A 14,088-nucleotide genomic window follows, 5' to 3' on the forward strand; every position below is an offset into this window, starting at 1 on the left:
AGGAATCATTAAAAAGGGAATAGAGAATAAGACTGAGAATATATTATTGCCCTTATATAAATCGATGGTACGCCCTCATCTCGAATACTGCGTACAGATGTGGTCTCCTCATCTCAAAAAAGATATACTGGGACTAGAAAAGGTTCAGAAAAGGGCAACTAAAATGATTAAGGGTTTGGAACGGGTCCCATATGAGGAGAGATTAAAGAGGCTAGGACTCTTCAGCTTGGAAAAGAGGAGACTAAGGGGGGATATGATAGAGGTATATAAAATCATGAGTGATGTGGAGAAAGTGGATAAGGAAAAGTTATTTACTTATTCCCATAATACAAGAACTAGGGGTCATCAAATGAAATTAATAGGCAGCAGGTTTAAAACAAATAAAAGGAAGTTCTTCTTCACGCAGCGCACAGTCAACTTGTGGAACTCCTTACCTGAGGAGGTTGTGAAGGCTAGGATTATAACAGAGTTTAAAAGAGAACTGGATAAATTCATGGTGGTTAAGTCCATTAATGGCTATTAGCCAGGACGGGTAAGGAATGGTGTCCCTAGCCTCTGTCTGTCAGAGGGTGGAGATGGATGGCAGGAGAGAGATCACTTGATCATTGCCTGTTAGGTTCACTCCCTCTGCGGCACCTGGCATTGGCCACTGTCGGTAGACAGGATACTGGGCTAGATGGACCTTTGGTCTGACCCGGTACGGCCTTTCTTATGTTCTTATGTTCTTATGTTAACTGACCAAAATGACGCACAATAATCAAGACCACTGTGTGGTTATCAGAGTCAGGGGTTTCCACTATGAAATTCCAAGGTGAGGCTGGCACAGCATCTAGGCGTCTAGGTCTAGTCTCCAGGGGTACTAGGGCACTAAGGGGCTTAGTACACGGCATGTCAATGTGCACACACAGATCATAAGAATCAGTGTAGTCCTGGACTTCAGCTTACATATGGAGCCACCAGAAGAAATGGGAAGCTGTGCGGAAAGTCTTAAGGCAGCCAAAGTGGCCTGCCAATGAATTGTCAGAGGAGAGATGGAGCACTTCTAGCCAGGGGTGTCCCAGTGGAATGAATATGCACCCATCCTGGTAAGTGATCCCATCCTGCATGGAACATTGAATTTTGGTTCTGGATCTCATTTGTTCAGGCTGTTCTGTCACCTCCTGTGATAATGGATCGCCCTGCGAAGCAGATCGGATTAGATCAAGCAAATCTTGGCATATTATGGCACTAAGGAAGTTGTGAGGATTTAGGAGACAAGGTAGTTCCTGGTTAGACTCCTCACCCTCTTGGTAGTATTTCCCCTTTCAGGATGGCTAGGTCTACACTACGGGTGTGTGTGGGGGGGTTGACCTAAGATACGCAACTTCAGCTACGTGAATAGCGTAGCTGAAGTCGCGTATTTTAGGTCGACTTACCTGGCTGTGAGGACGGCGGCGAGTCGACTCTGCTTCCGCCTCTTGCCACGGTGGATTTCCGGAGTCGACGGCAGAGCCATCGGGGATTGATTTTATCGCGTCTTCACTAGACGCGATAAGTCGATCCCCAATAGAGCGATTGCTACCCGCCGATCCGGCAGGTAGTGAAGATGTGCCCGATAAGGCTTTGGCTTTCCCATTCCTGGTTCCCAGGCGATAGGTGATGAAATCAAACCAAGAGAAGAATAATGCTCAAGCCTAGTTACACAAATATTCAAGGTTTTTATGGTCGGAAAAGACTTGCACTGGGCATTGGGCTCCCTCAAGTTAATTTTGCCACTCTTCGAAGGCCGATTTAATTGTGAGTAGTTCTTTATATAAGATATCGTAATTCTATTCAGCAGGGATGAGTTTTCAGGAGTAGAAGGCAAACGGGTGCAATGCTTGCTATGCACCATGCCTCTGGGAGACTATGGCCCCAATGGCTATATTAGAGGCATCAGCTTTTACTATGAATGCCTGGGCCGGGTCCAGGTATGCTAGAATAGGAGCAGTGGTGAAAGCAGCCCTGAGCTATTCAAAGTTAACTGCCTTGAGGAGGAGGTTCATCATGGGGGCTAGTTCCCCTGAGAAGCCTGGAATGAACCATTGGTGAAAATTGACAAAGCCCAATAAGCACTGTAAGTCCCGGTGGGATCAGGGCATGGCCATAGATGGCTTCTACCTTCAGGGGGTCCATCTTGATACCTTCTCAGAGGAAAGATGTAACCCAAGAATTCTGTGGAAGAGTGGTCAAAGGTAAATTTTTCTAATTTCACGAACAGGCCATTCGTCTGTATTCTTTCCAGGGTGGAATGAACGTGGTAACAATGCTGCTCAGGATTATTTGAAAACACAAGGATGTCATTGAGATAGATGACTACCTACTGGCCCAAGACGTCTCTAAATATATCGTTCATGAAGTATTGAAAGGTTGCAGGAATGCTGGTCAGCCCAAATGGCATTACTAAATATTTAAAGTGCCCATAACGGGATTGAAAGGCATCTTCCATTCGTTTCCTGCCCTGATGCAAACTAGTTTATACGTGCCACAGAGGTTCAGTTTTGTGAAAATTCTGGCACACTGCATACTATCTACACACTACACACTCCAAAATTAAGGGCAGGGGATACAAGTTTTAGACCATCACCTGGTTTAGGGCCTGACAGTCTATGCAAAGATGTAGCTTTCTGTCTTTTTATTTAACAAAAAGTGCTGACACCTGTTTTGAGGAGGTGACACAGCGGATGAACCCCTTGGCCAGGGTTTTCCAGGATGTACACACAAAGGACAGCCAGTTCTGCCTCGGACATTGCATAGATCTTTCCATAAGGAACATTTGCCCCTGGCTGAAGGTCTATGAGGCAGTCATAGTCCCAGTGCAGAGGTAGCATGTCTGAATTCCTCTTTTCAAAAATGGCTGCATAATCCCAATATTTTTCAGGGATACGGGGACTGAGGCTTGGAAGTGACCACTTCAGGCTAGCCACCACAAACTGGAGTTCCCCCACAGGCACTTCCACTTGGATGCAGGAGCCTGGGACCAGAAGGTTGGGGCTAGGTGCACACAGGCAGACCCTTTGGCAGTATTCAGAGAGGAATCTGATCCTCTTTTCTCACCAGGAGATGCCAAGCTTATGCTGCTCCAGTCAGGTGATACCGAGAATTAGGAGGAAGTGTGGAGAATGGATCACACTGAACTGTAGCACCTCCCAATGGCCCTGAATTATGGTCTCTAGCAGTGCTGTTACTGCATCACTGGCCTTGAAGACAGGAGGGGCCCATCTATCGTTTTTATGAGAAATGATGAAGGCTTTAAACAGAGGGGGATTTGTAGCGCTTGAGCAGCTTTATCATCTGTGAAGTTATCAGTAGCCTCGGAATTGATCAGAGCCCACTGGGAGGCAATCGGCTTGGCCCCATCCGTGGCATGTAATTATTCGTACTTGGAAGTGGGGGGAGGACTTGCATGTCCTGGATCGAGTTTCTGTTGAGGGCTGGGGGGTAGTTCCAGAGCACAGTGACCTGGTGGGGCCCAGGCCAGCCCCCACATGCTGCCTAGGCTCACTTATTTCCTGATTCCTTGTGGGTTGAGGTCCACAATGGGCAAGAGGAGAGGGCATGTCCGGATGCTGCACAATAAAACCATTGGTTATTGTGCTATTGCCATTTCTTTTCTGCTAGGGTCAAGCATCAGTGGCCCAGCATGTGGGCAAAGTGGTGGCAAGGTGCCCCTTCTCCCCTCCTTTCATTCACGCAGCCTGTTGTTGATGCGGAAAGAGAGAGTCAATGAATGCATCCAAGTGGGTTGTGGTCTCAGTGTGGGGTAGCTCATCCTTTACTTCCTCACTAAGTCCACAACAAAAATGATGTAGTCGGGCTGCCTCATTCCACTCAACATCAGCCGTGAGCTGCTGGAACCGGTCAGCATGTGAGGCAGGTGGGCCTGATCCTTGCTGGACCCTTCATAGTGCAGCTTCCGCTGAGCGAGTGTGATGAAAGTTGCCAAAAATTGCAGAAAACGCTTGCAGGAAGGCACCAGGTTCACAGACCCATAGACTTTAAAGGCAGAAGGGACTCTCATGATTATCTAGTCTGACCTACTGCATGTTGTAGGCCACAGAACCTCACCCCCCGCACATGCCAGTAATGGACTCATAACCTCTGGCTGAGTTACTGAAGTCCTCCAATGATGTTTTAAAAACTTCAAGTTACAGAGAACCCACCATTTATATTAGTTTAAACCAGCAAGTGATCCGTGCCCCATATCGCAGTGGAAGGCTGTCCTGCTCCAGAAGTGGAGAGGCTCAATCTAGCATTTCTCCAGCAAGCAAACTGATCACTCATCGCACCCTGGCCTGGATGGTGGGATACATTCAAGGGTGGAGCAGGAATAGGAGATGGCATAGGTTCAGAAGCCCCCTGAACTTCTTGTGGATACCATCAAAATGTTCAGGCAATGGTACTGCGGCACCCTGTTCAGATGGCAGCCTCCCAACCTGAGCCTGGAGCACAGAAGTCTCTTCCTGGGACCATAGTAGCTGTTCACGGAGTGTCTGATTTTCTGCTAGGAGCTGCACCACTTGGGATTGCAGCAGATGGTTCTTGGTTTGGAGTTGTGTGACCCAATCCTGTAGATTCATACCACATGGGGTGCAGTGGATGATGGAGACCCGCCTCTTCTATATCACAGTTAAGTGGCTGCCACAGAGTGGGGTGGAAGTAGGTCTGGGAAAACTGTACAGCACCGGTGCATAGGCGCTCTGGCCTAGCGCTCACTGCTGGACTGGGGTCCACGGTAGTTGGTGAGCAAGGGTAGGAGGAATCGCTAGAACTGGGTTCAATAAGCAAGAGTAGGGGTCAAAGTCAGGACAGGCTCGGAGACTGGAGATCAGAGGTAGTACCAGGCTGGAATCAGGAGGCAAGAGGAAAGAGTCAGGGTCAGAGTCAGACCAGGGTCAGAGACCGGAGATCAGGAAGCAAGGTGAGGTCTGGAGTCACAGCAGGCCCAATATCTGTGAGGTTGCCCAGAGAACTTCCTGGGGCACACTCCAGGGTTAAATAGGATGCTTGGCCAATTATAGGAACTCAGGGTACTTGTCACTCTGGGTCCCTTGCACAGTACTTCCTACAGCACCTACTCTCCACAGTGCTCTCTGGCTGTGGCACTGCATGGCCTCTCCATGGTGCTGTGGGAACATCAGTTGTCCCAGGTTCTGCAGACCTGGGTTCTAGTCCAAAGACCCTTACAAGCAGAAGCTAGAGCAGGACACCCAGACAGTGAGAGGAGCTCTCACCAACCAGTCAGGTCCTTGAGGCTACCTGTTAACTGTGCTGTGGCCCACCCCCTATGGGGGTGAGCTCCACAATTTGAAAACCAATACACCCTAGCCCTGCCAGCCAGCAGCATGCAACAGGGTCGGCATCTCCTAACCTGCTCGGCAGAGCTGGACTAAGCTGTTCAGAACCTAGAGCAGGCCATGTGGAAAATGATGGGTTAAGTGCCAAGCCAGGATCTATAAACCCTCAGGTAGCTTCTGGTGCCAAATTTCTAATCACACAAAACTGAACACTGCTGCCTCACCCCTTCTCTGAGGCCCTGCCCCCCACCCACTCTATTCCCATCACTCACTTTCACCAGGCGGGGGTTGGGGTGTGTGCTCTGTCTGGGTATGCAGGCTCTGGGATGGGGATGAGGGGTTTGGGGTGTTGGGGGTGTTGTGGGGTGTGGTTTCCGGGAGGGAGTTTGGGTGTGGGAGGGGGTTTGAGGTGCGGGGTCCTGGTGGCACTTACAGTGGCTCCCAGGGAGTGGCCATTGGGTCCCAGCGGCCTCTAGACACATGGGCTGCCAGGGAGGCTCTGCGCGCTGCCCTCATGCCTGCAGCTCCTATTGGTTGTGGTTCCCAGCCAGTGGGAGCTGGGGAGCTGGCCCTCAGGCAGGGGCAGTGCACAGAGCATCCCTGGCTGCCCATGTGACTAGGGCCACAGGGACCTTGCAGATTCTTCCAGGAGCCGCACAAAGCCAGGGCAGGTAGTGAAAAACTGGACCCCTGGCAACTGTAAGGGTGAGTGGGAAGTGAGTAAGTAGAAGGGCAGGAAAATACAGGCACAGGGAATTGTGGGAATGGCATTGGAGGACAATCTCTCAATATGAGGTCAGGTTGGGTGGGTAAAGTCAAGGCTTAATGCAAACTATGCTCCATGCCCCCAGCCTACCACACCATCACAGATTCAATGCACACCTAGACAGATGTTTAAGGGCTTTGAGTGTGGATGGGGGCGGGGAGGGGGAATGGGAACAACACATGGCCAGCCTACAGTATAGACATAACCTTAAGCCTTGCAATGCTGAACATAGTAATGCCTAAATACCTCTATCAACCTGGCCTAAAGGCCATTCGTTCTCCCTTATTGGTTTATAACTGTTCACGTGCTTTCTGAACCAGTCCATTGAAACAGCATCAATCTAACAATTTACATAATCTAAGTTGTTTCACCAAGCTGGGTATGCAATAGATCTTGCTGAACATTTGTTATCAAACCAAAAATGTGGTGAGTTTTGGCTTTCGTATAATTTGCTCACCCACACCAGTATATAAAATAAATAATATATGAAGATATACCTATCTCATAGAACTGGAAGAGACCCTGAAAGGTCATCGAGTCCAGCCCCCTGCCTTCACTAGCAGGACCAAGTACTGATTTTGCCCCAGATCCCTAAGTGGCCCCCTCAAGGATTAAACTCACAACCCTGTATTTTAATATATAAAAATGTATTAGGTATTCTCAGCCCAAGGAATGTTTGTAAACTATTCACACTGACTATTAGCTATTCGTGGTGCGTGATTGGTCCCAAAGTGTTGTGTCTGCTTCTCGACTTGATGAGTGAAACTTCTAAATGAAGAACACTATGCACTGTGATTAATAAGGACCCAATAATGCATTTCCGGGACAAATCGATGAAATTTCTGAGATTGGAAAGTACTTGGAAGAGTCCCAAGCAGTCATCTGAATAGTGGCCTGACCTCATGAACAGCAGCAAACGGATTTGGAGCTGTTTGTCTGAGATTATTTGTAAATCTTTTTCATTATTCAACGAATTCTACTATGAAGCCTCCACTTTGGAGAAATTAAGGTCACTGAGGTCACCAGTTCTAGTGAATCAAATTTATCCAAGGAATTGCTGAAACTGAGTGAATTCACTACAAGAGCTGACCATTGATAGCCACATCCAACTGTATGGGGGGATGATTGTCATCTTGTGTGTACTGTAGATGGAGCACACAGGAATCCCTGGGCTTCAGGCTATGGCCAGTGTTGCCTGAGCATTTCCAATGCCTGAGATGATGGGGCGTCCAGGGTTTCCGGGTTTATGGATCTTGGGTAGCAGATAGAATACCCCTGGTCGGGGTTCTGGGGGGGTGTCCATGTAGATTTGTTCCCGTAATGTAGCTGGGAATTTCTTGAGCAGATGGTGTAGTTTCTTTTGGTATTCCTCAGTGGGATCAGAGGATAGTGGCCTGTAGAATGTGGTCTTGGAGAGTTGCCTGGCAGCCTCCTGTTCATAATCCGACCTGTTCATTATGACTACAGCACCTCCTTTGTCAGCCCCTTTGATGATAATGTCAGAGTTGTTTCTGAGGCTGTGGATGGCATTGCGTTCTGTACGGCTGAGGTTATGGGACAAGTGATGTTGTTTGTCCACAATTCAGCCTGTGCACGTCTGCGGAAACACTCTATGTAGAGTGTCCAGTCTGACGGACACCTGGACCCTGGACGCCCCATCATCTCAGGCATTGGCACTCTTACAGCAGGATTATCTGGCTATCTGGACTCTCTCCTCAGACCCTACACTACCAGCACTCCCAGCTATCTTCGAGACACCACCGACTTCCTGAGGAAACTACAATGCATTGATGTTCTTCCTGAAAACACCATCCTGGCCACCATGGATGTAGAAGCACTTTATACCAATATTCCACATGAGGATGGACTACAAGCTGTCAGGAACACTATCCCTGATGAGGCCACAGCAAGCCTGGTGGCTGAGCTTTGTGACTTTGTCCTCACCCACAACCACTTCAGATTTGGGGACAACTTATACCTTCAAGTCAGTGGCACTGCTATGGGTACCCGCATGGCCCCACAGTATGCCAACATTTTTATGGCTCACTTAGAACAACGCTTCCTCAGCTCTCGTCCCCTAGTGCCCCTCCTCTACTTGCGCTACATTGATGACCTGTGACCAGGGCGATAGGCCTGTGACCAGGGCGGACCCAGAAAACAGAAGGGTGTGCTGTCTGCCGGGCGCTAAGATACGGGATGTGGACCTGCGGTTGAAAAGGATCCTAAAAGGAGCAGGTAAGAACCCCTTGATCATCCTTCACGTAGGAACGAATGACACGGCTAGGTTCTCGCTAGAGAGAATCAAGGGAGATTATGCCAGGCTGGGGAAGACGCTTAAGGAAGTAGAGGCTCAGATTATCTTCAGTGGGATTCTGCCTGTTCCTAGAGAAGGACAGCAAAGGGCAGACAGAATTGTAAGGATAAATAGTTGGCTAAGGGAGTGGTGCTATAAGGAGGGCTTTGGGATGTATGGCCACTGGGAGGCTTTCGGGGACAGACAGCTGTTCTCACGGGATGGACTTCACCTGAGTAGGGAAGGAAATAGACTTCTGGGAGGGAGGCTGGCTCATCTCATCAAAAGGGCTTTAAACTAGGAACTTGGGGGAGACAGTTGGGAGATGTCCAGTTAATCTCCACGCCAGATTCCAACACTGAAAAAGAGGGCAAAGAGATAAGCACAGATATAGGTAGGGGTAGGGAATTGGACATAAGAAAGAGGGGAGGGGGCGGATGGACAGTACGGGGTCCGTACCAAATTGCATATCTAATGGGAGAAAGGGTAGACAGCATACAGTTAGATGTTTATACACGAATGCAAGAAGCCTAGGTAACAAAATGGAGGAATTGGAGCTCCTGGTCCAAGAAATGAAACCTGATATCATAGGAATAACCGAAACATGGTGGAACGGTAGTCATGACTGGAGTACAGGTATGGAAGGGTATGTGCTGTTTAGGAATGACCGGAAAAAAGGTAAAGGTGGGGGTGTGGCATTGTATGTCAATAATGAGCTAAAATGTAAAGAAATAATAAGTGATGGAATGGATAAGACGGAGTCTGTATGGGCAATAATTACACTGGGTAAAAGAACTACTAGAGCCTCCCCTGAGATAGTGCTTGGGGTGTGCTATAGACCGCCAGGATCTAGCCTGGATGCAGACACAGAACTATTTAATGTTTTTAAGGAAGTAAAAACTAATAAGAGCTGTGTAATCATGGGGGACTTTAACTTCCCAGACATAGATTGGGGAACAAATGCTAGTAATAATAATAGGGCTCAGATGTTCCTAGACGTGCTAGCAGATGAATTCCTTCATCAAGTAGTAGCTGAACCGACGAGGGAGGATGCCATTTTAGATTTGGTGCTGGTCAGTAGTGAGGACCTCGTTGAGGAAATGGTTGTAGGGGACAACCTTGGCTCGAGTGACCATGAGCTAATTCGGTTTAAACTAAATGGAAGGATTAACACAAATAAAACTGTGACTAAGGTTTACGATTTCAAAAAGGCCAACTTTAATAAATTAAGGCAACTACTTAGGGAAGTGGATTGGGCTAACATACTTAGGGATCTAAAGGCAGATGACGCCTGGGATTATTTCAAGCTGAAGTTGCACGAGCTGTCCGAGGCCTGTATCCCGAGAAAGGGAAAACGGTTAGTAGGCAGGAGAATTAGACCCAGCTGGATGAGCGGGCGTCTCAAAGGGGCGATTAAGAAAAACAGAAAGCGTACAAAGAATGGAAGAGGGGAGGGATCAGCAAGGAAACCTACCTTATTGAGGTCAGAGCATGTAGGGATGCAGTGAGAAAGGCCAAAAGCCGTGTAGAGTTGGACCTCGCGAGGGGAATTAAATCCAATAGTAAGAGGTTTTATAGCCATATAAATAGGAAGAAAACAAAGAAAGAGGAAGTGGGACCGCTGAAGCATGTAGATGGAGTGGAGATTAAGGATAATCTAGGCATGGCACAATATCTAAATGAATATTTTGCGTCGGTCTTTAATAAGGCTAATGAAGGGCTTAGGAATAGAGGGAGCAGGACAGAGGGGAATAAAGGAGGGGCGATTGACATTACAGTATCAGAGGTGGAAGCCAAACTTGACCAGCTAAATGGGACTAAATCGGGCGGACCGGATGATCTTCATCCGAGAATATTGAAGGAGCTGGCGCGAGAAATTGCAAGCCCCTTAGCGATAATTTTTAATGAATCTGTAAACTCGGGGGTGGTACCGTTGGACTGGAAAATAGCTAATGTGGTTCCTATTTTCAAGAAGGGGAAAAAAAGTGACCCGGGTAACTACAGGCCTGTTAGTTTAACTTCTGTAGTATGCAAGGTCTTGGAAAAAATTTTGAAGGAGAAAGTAGTTAAGGACCTTGAGGTGAATGGCAATTGGGACACATTACAACATGGGTTTACGAAAGGCAGATCGTGCCAAACCAACCTGATCTCCTTCTTTGAGAAAGTAACAGACCTTCTAGATAAAGGAAATGCGGTGGATCTAATATACCTCGATTTTAGTAAAGCGTTTGATACTGTGCCGCATGAGGAATTATTGGTTAAATTAGAAAAGATGGGGATCGATATGAAAATCCAGAGGTGGATAAAGAACTGGTTAAAAGGGAGACTGCAGCGGGTAGTACTGAAAGGCGAACTGTCAGGTTGGAGGGAGGTCACCAGTGGGGTTCCTCAAGGTTCGGTTTTGGGTCCGATTTTATTTAATCTATTCATTACTGACCTCGGAACCGAATGTAGGAGTGGGCTGATAAAGTTTGCGGATGACACAAAGTTGGGAGGTATTGCCAATTCGGAGAAGGATCGGGATATTCTGCAGGGAGACTTGGATGACCTTGTAAATTGGAGTAACAATAATAGGATGAGATTTAATAGTGAGAAGTGTAAGGTGATGCATTTAGGGATGACTAACAAGAATTTTAGTTATAACCTGGGGACGCATAGGTTGGAAGTGACGGAGGAGGAGAAGGACCTCGGAGTCCTGGTTGATCGCAGGATGACTATGAGTCGGCAATGTGACGTGGCTGTGAAAAAAGCTAATGCGATCTTGGGATGCGTTAGGCGAAGTATTTCTAGTAGGGACAAGGAGGTGCTGCTTCCGTTATATAAGGCGCTGGTGAGACCTCATTTGGAGTACTGTGTGCAGTTCTGGTCTCTTATGTTTAAAAAAGATGAACTCAAACTGGAACGGGTACAGAGAAGGGCCACTAGGATGATCCGAGGAATGGAAAACCTTTCCTATGAAAGGAGACTCGAGGAGCTCGGTTTGTTTAGCCTAACCAAAAGAAGGCTGAGGGGGGATATGATTGCTCTCTTTAAATATATCAAAGGGATTAATACCAAGGAGGGAGAGGAATTATTTCAGCTCAGTACTAATGTGGACACGAGAACAAATGGATATAAACTGGCCGTGGGGAAGTTTAGGCTTGAAATTAGACGAAGGTTTCTAACCGTCAGAGGGGTGAAATTTTGGAACAGCCTTCCGAGGGAAACGGTGGGGGCGAAAGACCTCTCTGGCTTCAAGATTAGGCTTGATAAGTTTATGGAGGGAATGGTTTGATGGGATAACGTGATTTTAGTCAATTAGGCATTAACGTGCCATCGCTGCTAAAATGAGGGTCCGGCTGTAGATTCTTGCCTGTATGCTCGGGGTTCTACTGATTGCCATATTTGGGGTCGGGAAGGAATTTTCCTCCAGGGTAGATTCGCAGAGGCCGTGGAGGTTTTTCGCCTTCCTCCGCAGCATAGGGCAGGGGTCGCAGGCTGGAGGATTTTGTGTGGGTGGGTCAGCTTTTGTGGCCTGCATCATGCGGGAGGTCAGACTAGATGACCATATTGGTCCCTTCTGACCTTAAAGTCTATGAGTCTATGACATCTTCATCATTTGGACCCACGGAAAGGAGGCCCTTGAAGAATTCCACCTGGACTTCAACAATTTCCACCCCACCATCAACCTCAGCCTGGACCAGCCCACACAAGAGATCCACTTCCTGGACACTACAGTGCAAATAAGTGATGGTCACATAAACACCACCCTATACCGGAAACCTACTGACCGCTATACGTACCTACATGCCTCCAGCTTCCATCCAAGACACATCACACGATCCATTGTCTACAGCCAAGCCCTAAGATACAACCGAATTTGCTCCAACCCCTCAGACAGAGACAAACACCTACAAGATCTTTATCAAGCATTCTTAAAACTACAATACCCACCTGGGGAAGTGAGGAAACAGATTGACAGAGCAAGACGGGTATCCAGAAATCACCTACTACAGGACAGGCCCAACAAGGACAATAACAGAACACCACTGGCCATCACATACAGCCCCCAGCTAAAACCTCTCCAGCGCATTATCCACGATCTACAACCTATCCTGGAAAATGATCCCTCACTCTCACAGACCTTGGGAGGCAGGCCAGTCCTCACTTACAGACAACCCCCCAACCTGAAGCAAATACTCACCAGCAACTACACACCACACCACAGAAACACCAACCCAGGAACCTATCCCTGTAGCAAACCTCGTTGCCTACTCTGTCCCCATATCTACTCTGGCAACAGCATCAGAGGACCCAACCACATCAGCCACACCATCAAGGGCTCATTCACCTGCACATCCACTAACGTTATATATGCCATCATGTGCCAGCAATGCCCCTCTGCCATGTACATTGGCCAAACCGGACAGTCCCTCCGCAAAAGAATAAATGGACACAAATCAGACATCAGGAATGGTAACATACATAAGCCAGTAAGTGAACACTTCCATCTCCCTGGTCATTCTATTACAGATTTAAAAGTCACTATCATTGAACAAAAAAACTTCAGAAACAGACTTCAAAGAGAAACAGCAGAACTAAAATTCATTTGCAAATTCAACACCATTAATCTGGGCTTGAATAGGGACTGGGAGTGGCTGGCTCATTACAGAAGCAGCTTTTCCTCTCCTGGAATTGACACCTCCTCATCTATTATTGGGAGTGGACTACATCCACCCTGATTGAATTGGCCCTGTCAACACTGGTTCTCCACTTGCGAAGTAACTCCCTGCTCTCCATGTGTCAGTATATAATGTCTGCATCTCTAACTTTCACTCTATGCATCTGAAGAAGTGAGGTTTTTACCTACGAAAGCTTATGCCCAAATAAATCTGTTCGTCTTTAAGGTGCCACCAGACTCCTTGTTGTTTTTGACACAAGACAGTCACTTTCTTGATCCCTCTCTGGCTACACTCCAAGGCTGCAGGACAGGCAGGGTGACATTAACAGTCCCTACAATTGAGGCTCGCAGAGCATGGTGGGAAGGAAGCCCATCTCCCTCAGTCTTTATCAGGGTTGCCAGCTTTGTAATTGCACAAAACCAAACACATTTGCCTTGTCCCTTTCCAGAGGCCTCGCCCCTGCCCACCCCTTTTCTGAGGCCCTGCCCCCCATTTGCCCCAGCCCCCCTCCCTCTCTCGCTCACTCCCCCACCCTCACTCATTTTCACTGGGCCGGGCAAGGGGTTGTGGTGTGGGAGGGGGTGAGATCGCCAGCTGGGAGTGTGGGCTATTATCATCAGGAGGAAAATCACTTTTGTATGCATCCGAAGAAGTGGGTTGTAGCCCACGAAAGCTTATGCTCTAATAAATTTGTTAGTCTCTAAGGTGCCACAAGTACTCCTGTTATTTTTGCGGATACAGACTAACACGGCTGCTACTCTGAAACCTGTCACTTTTGTAGTGGTAATCAGGCCTATTTCAAACAGTTGATAAGAAGGTGTGAGTAACAGTAGGGGGGGAAATTAGCATGGAGAAATAGTTTTTAGTTTGTGTAATGACCCATCCACTCCGAGTCATAATAGTCCACTTTAATTGAATTGTCTCGTTAGAATTGGTAAGGTAACTCCCATTTTTTCATGTACTCTGTATATATATCTTCCTACTGTATTTTTACTCCATGCATCTAATGAAGTAGGTTTTAGCCCACGAAAGCTTATGTCCAAATAAGTTTGT

At 47.6% G+C, this 14,088-nt stretch overlaps 1 protein-coding gene across 1 annotated transcript in view; it reads right to left on the reverse strand.

Annotated features, from left to right (window-relative positions):
• Window positions 1–3,793: 3,793 nt before the first annotated feature.
• The window catches only part of LOC135886431 (deleted in malignant brain tumors 1 protein-like), a 71,130-nt gene continuing 60,835 nt past the window's right edge, over window positions 3,794–14,088 (reverse strand). The window contains exon 16 of the mRNA XM_065414191.1: window positions 3,794–4,014. Within this exon, the coding sequence (XP_065270263.1) occupies window positions 3,794–4,014 (221 nt within the window). The remainder of the gene's footprint in view (window positions 4,015–14,088) is intronic.

Source organism: Emys orbicularis, chromosome 1 (genome assembly GCF_028017835.1).
Source record: "Emys orbicularis isolate rEmyOrb1 chromosome 1, rEmyOrb1.hap1, whole genome shotgun sequence".
Taxonomy (NCBI): domain Eukaryota; kingdom Metazoa; phylum Chordata; order Testudines; family Emydidae; genus Emys; species Emys orbicularis.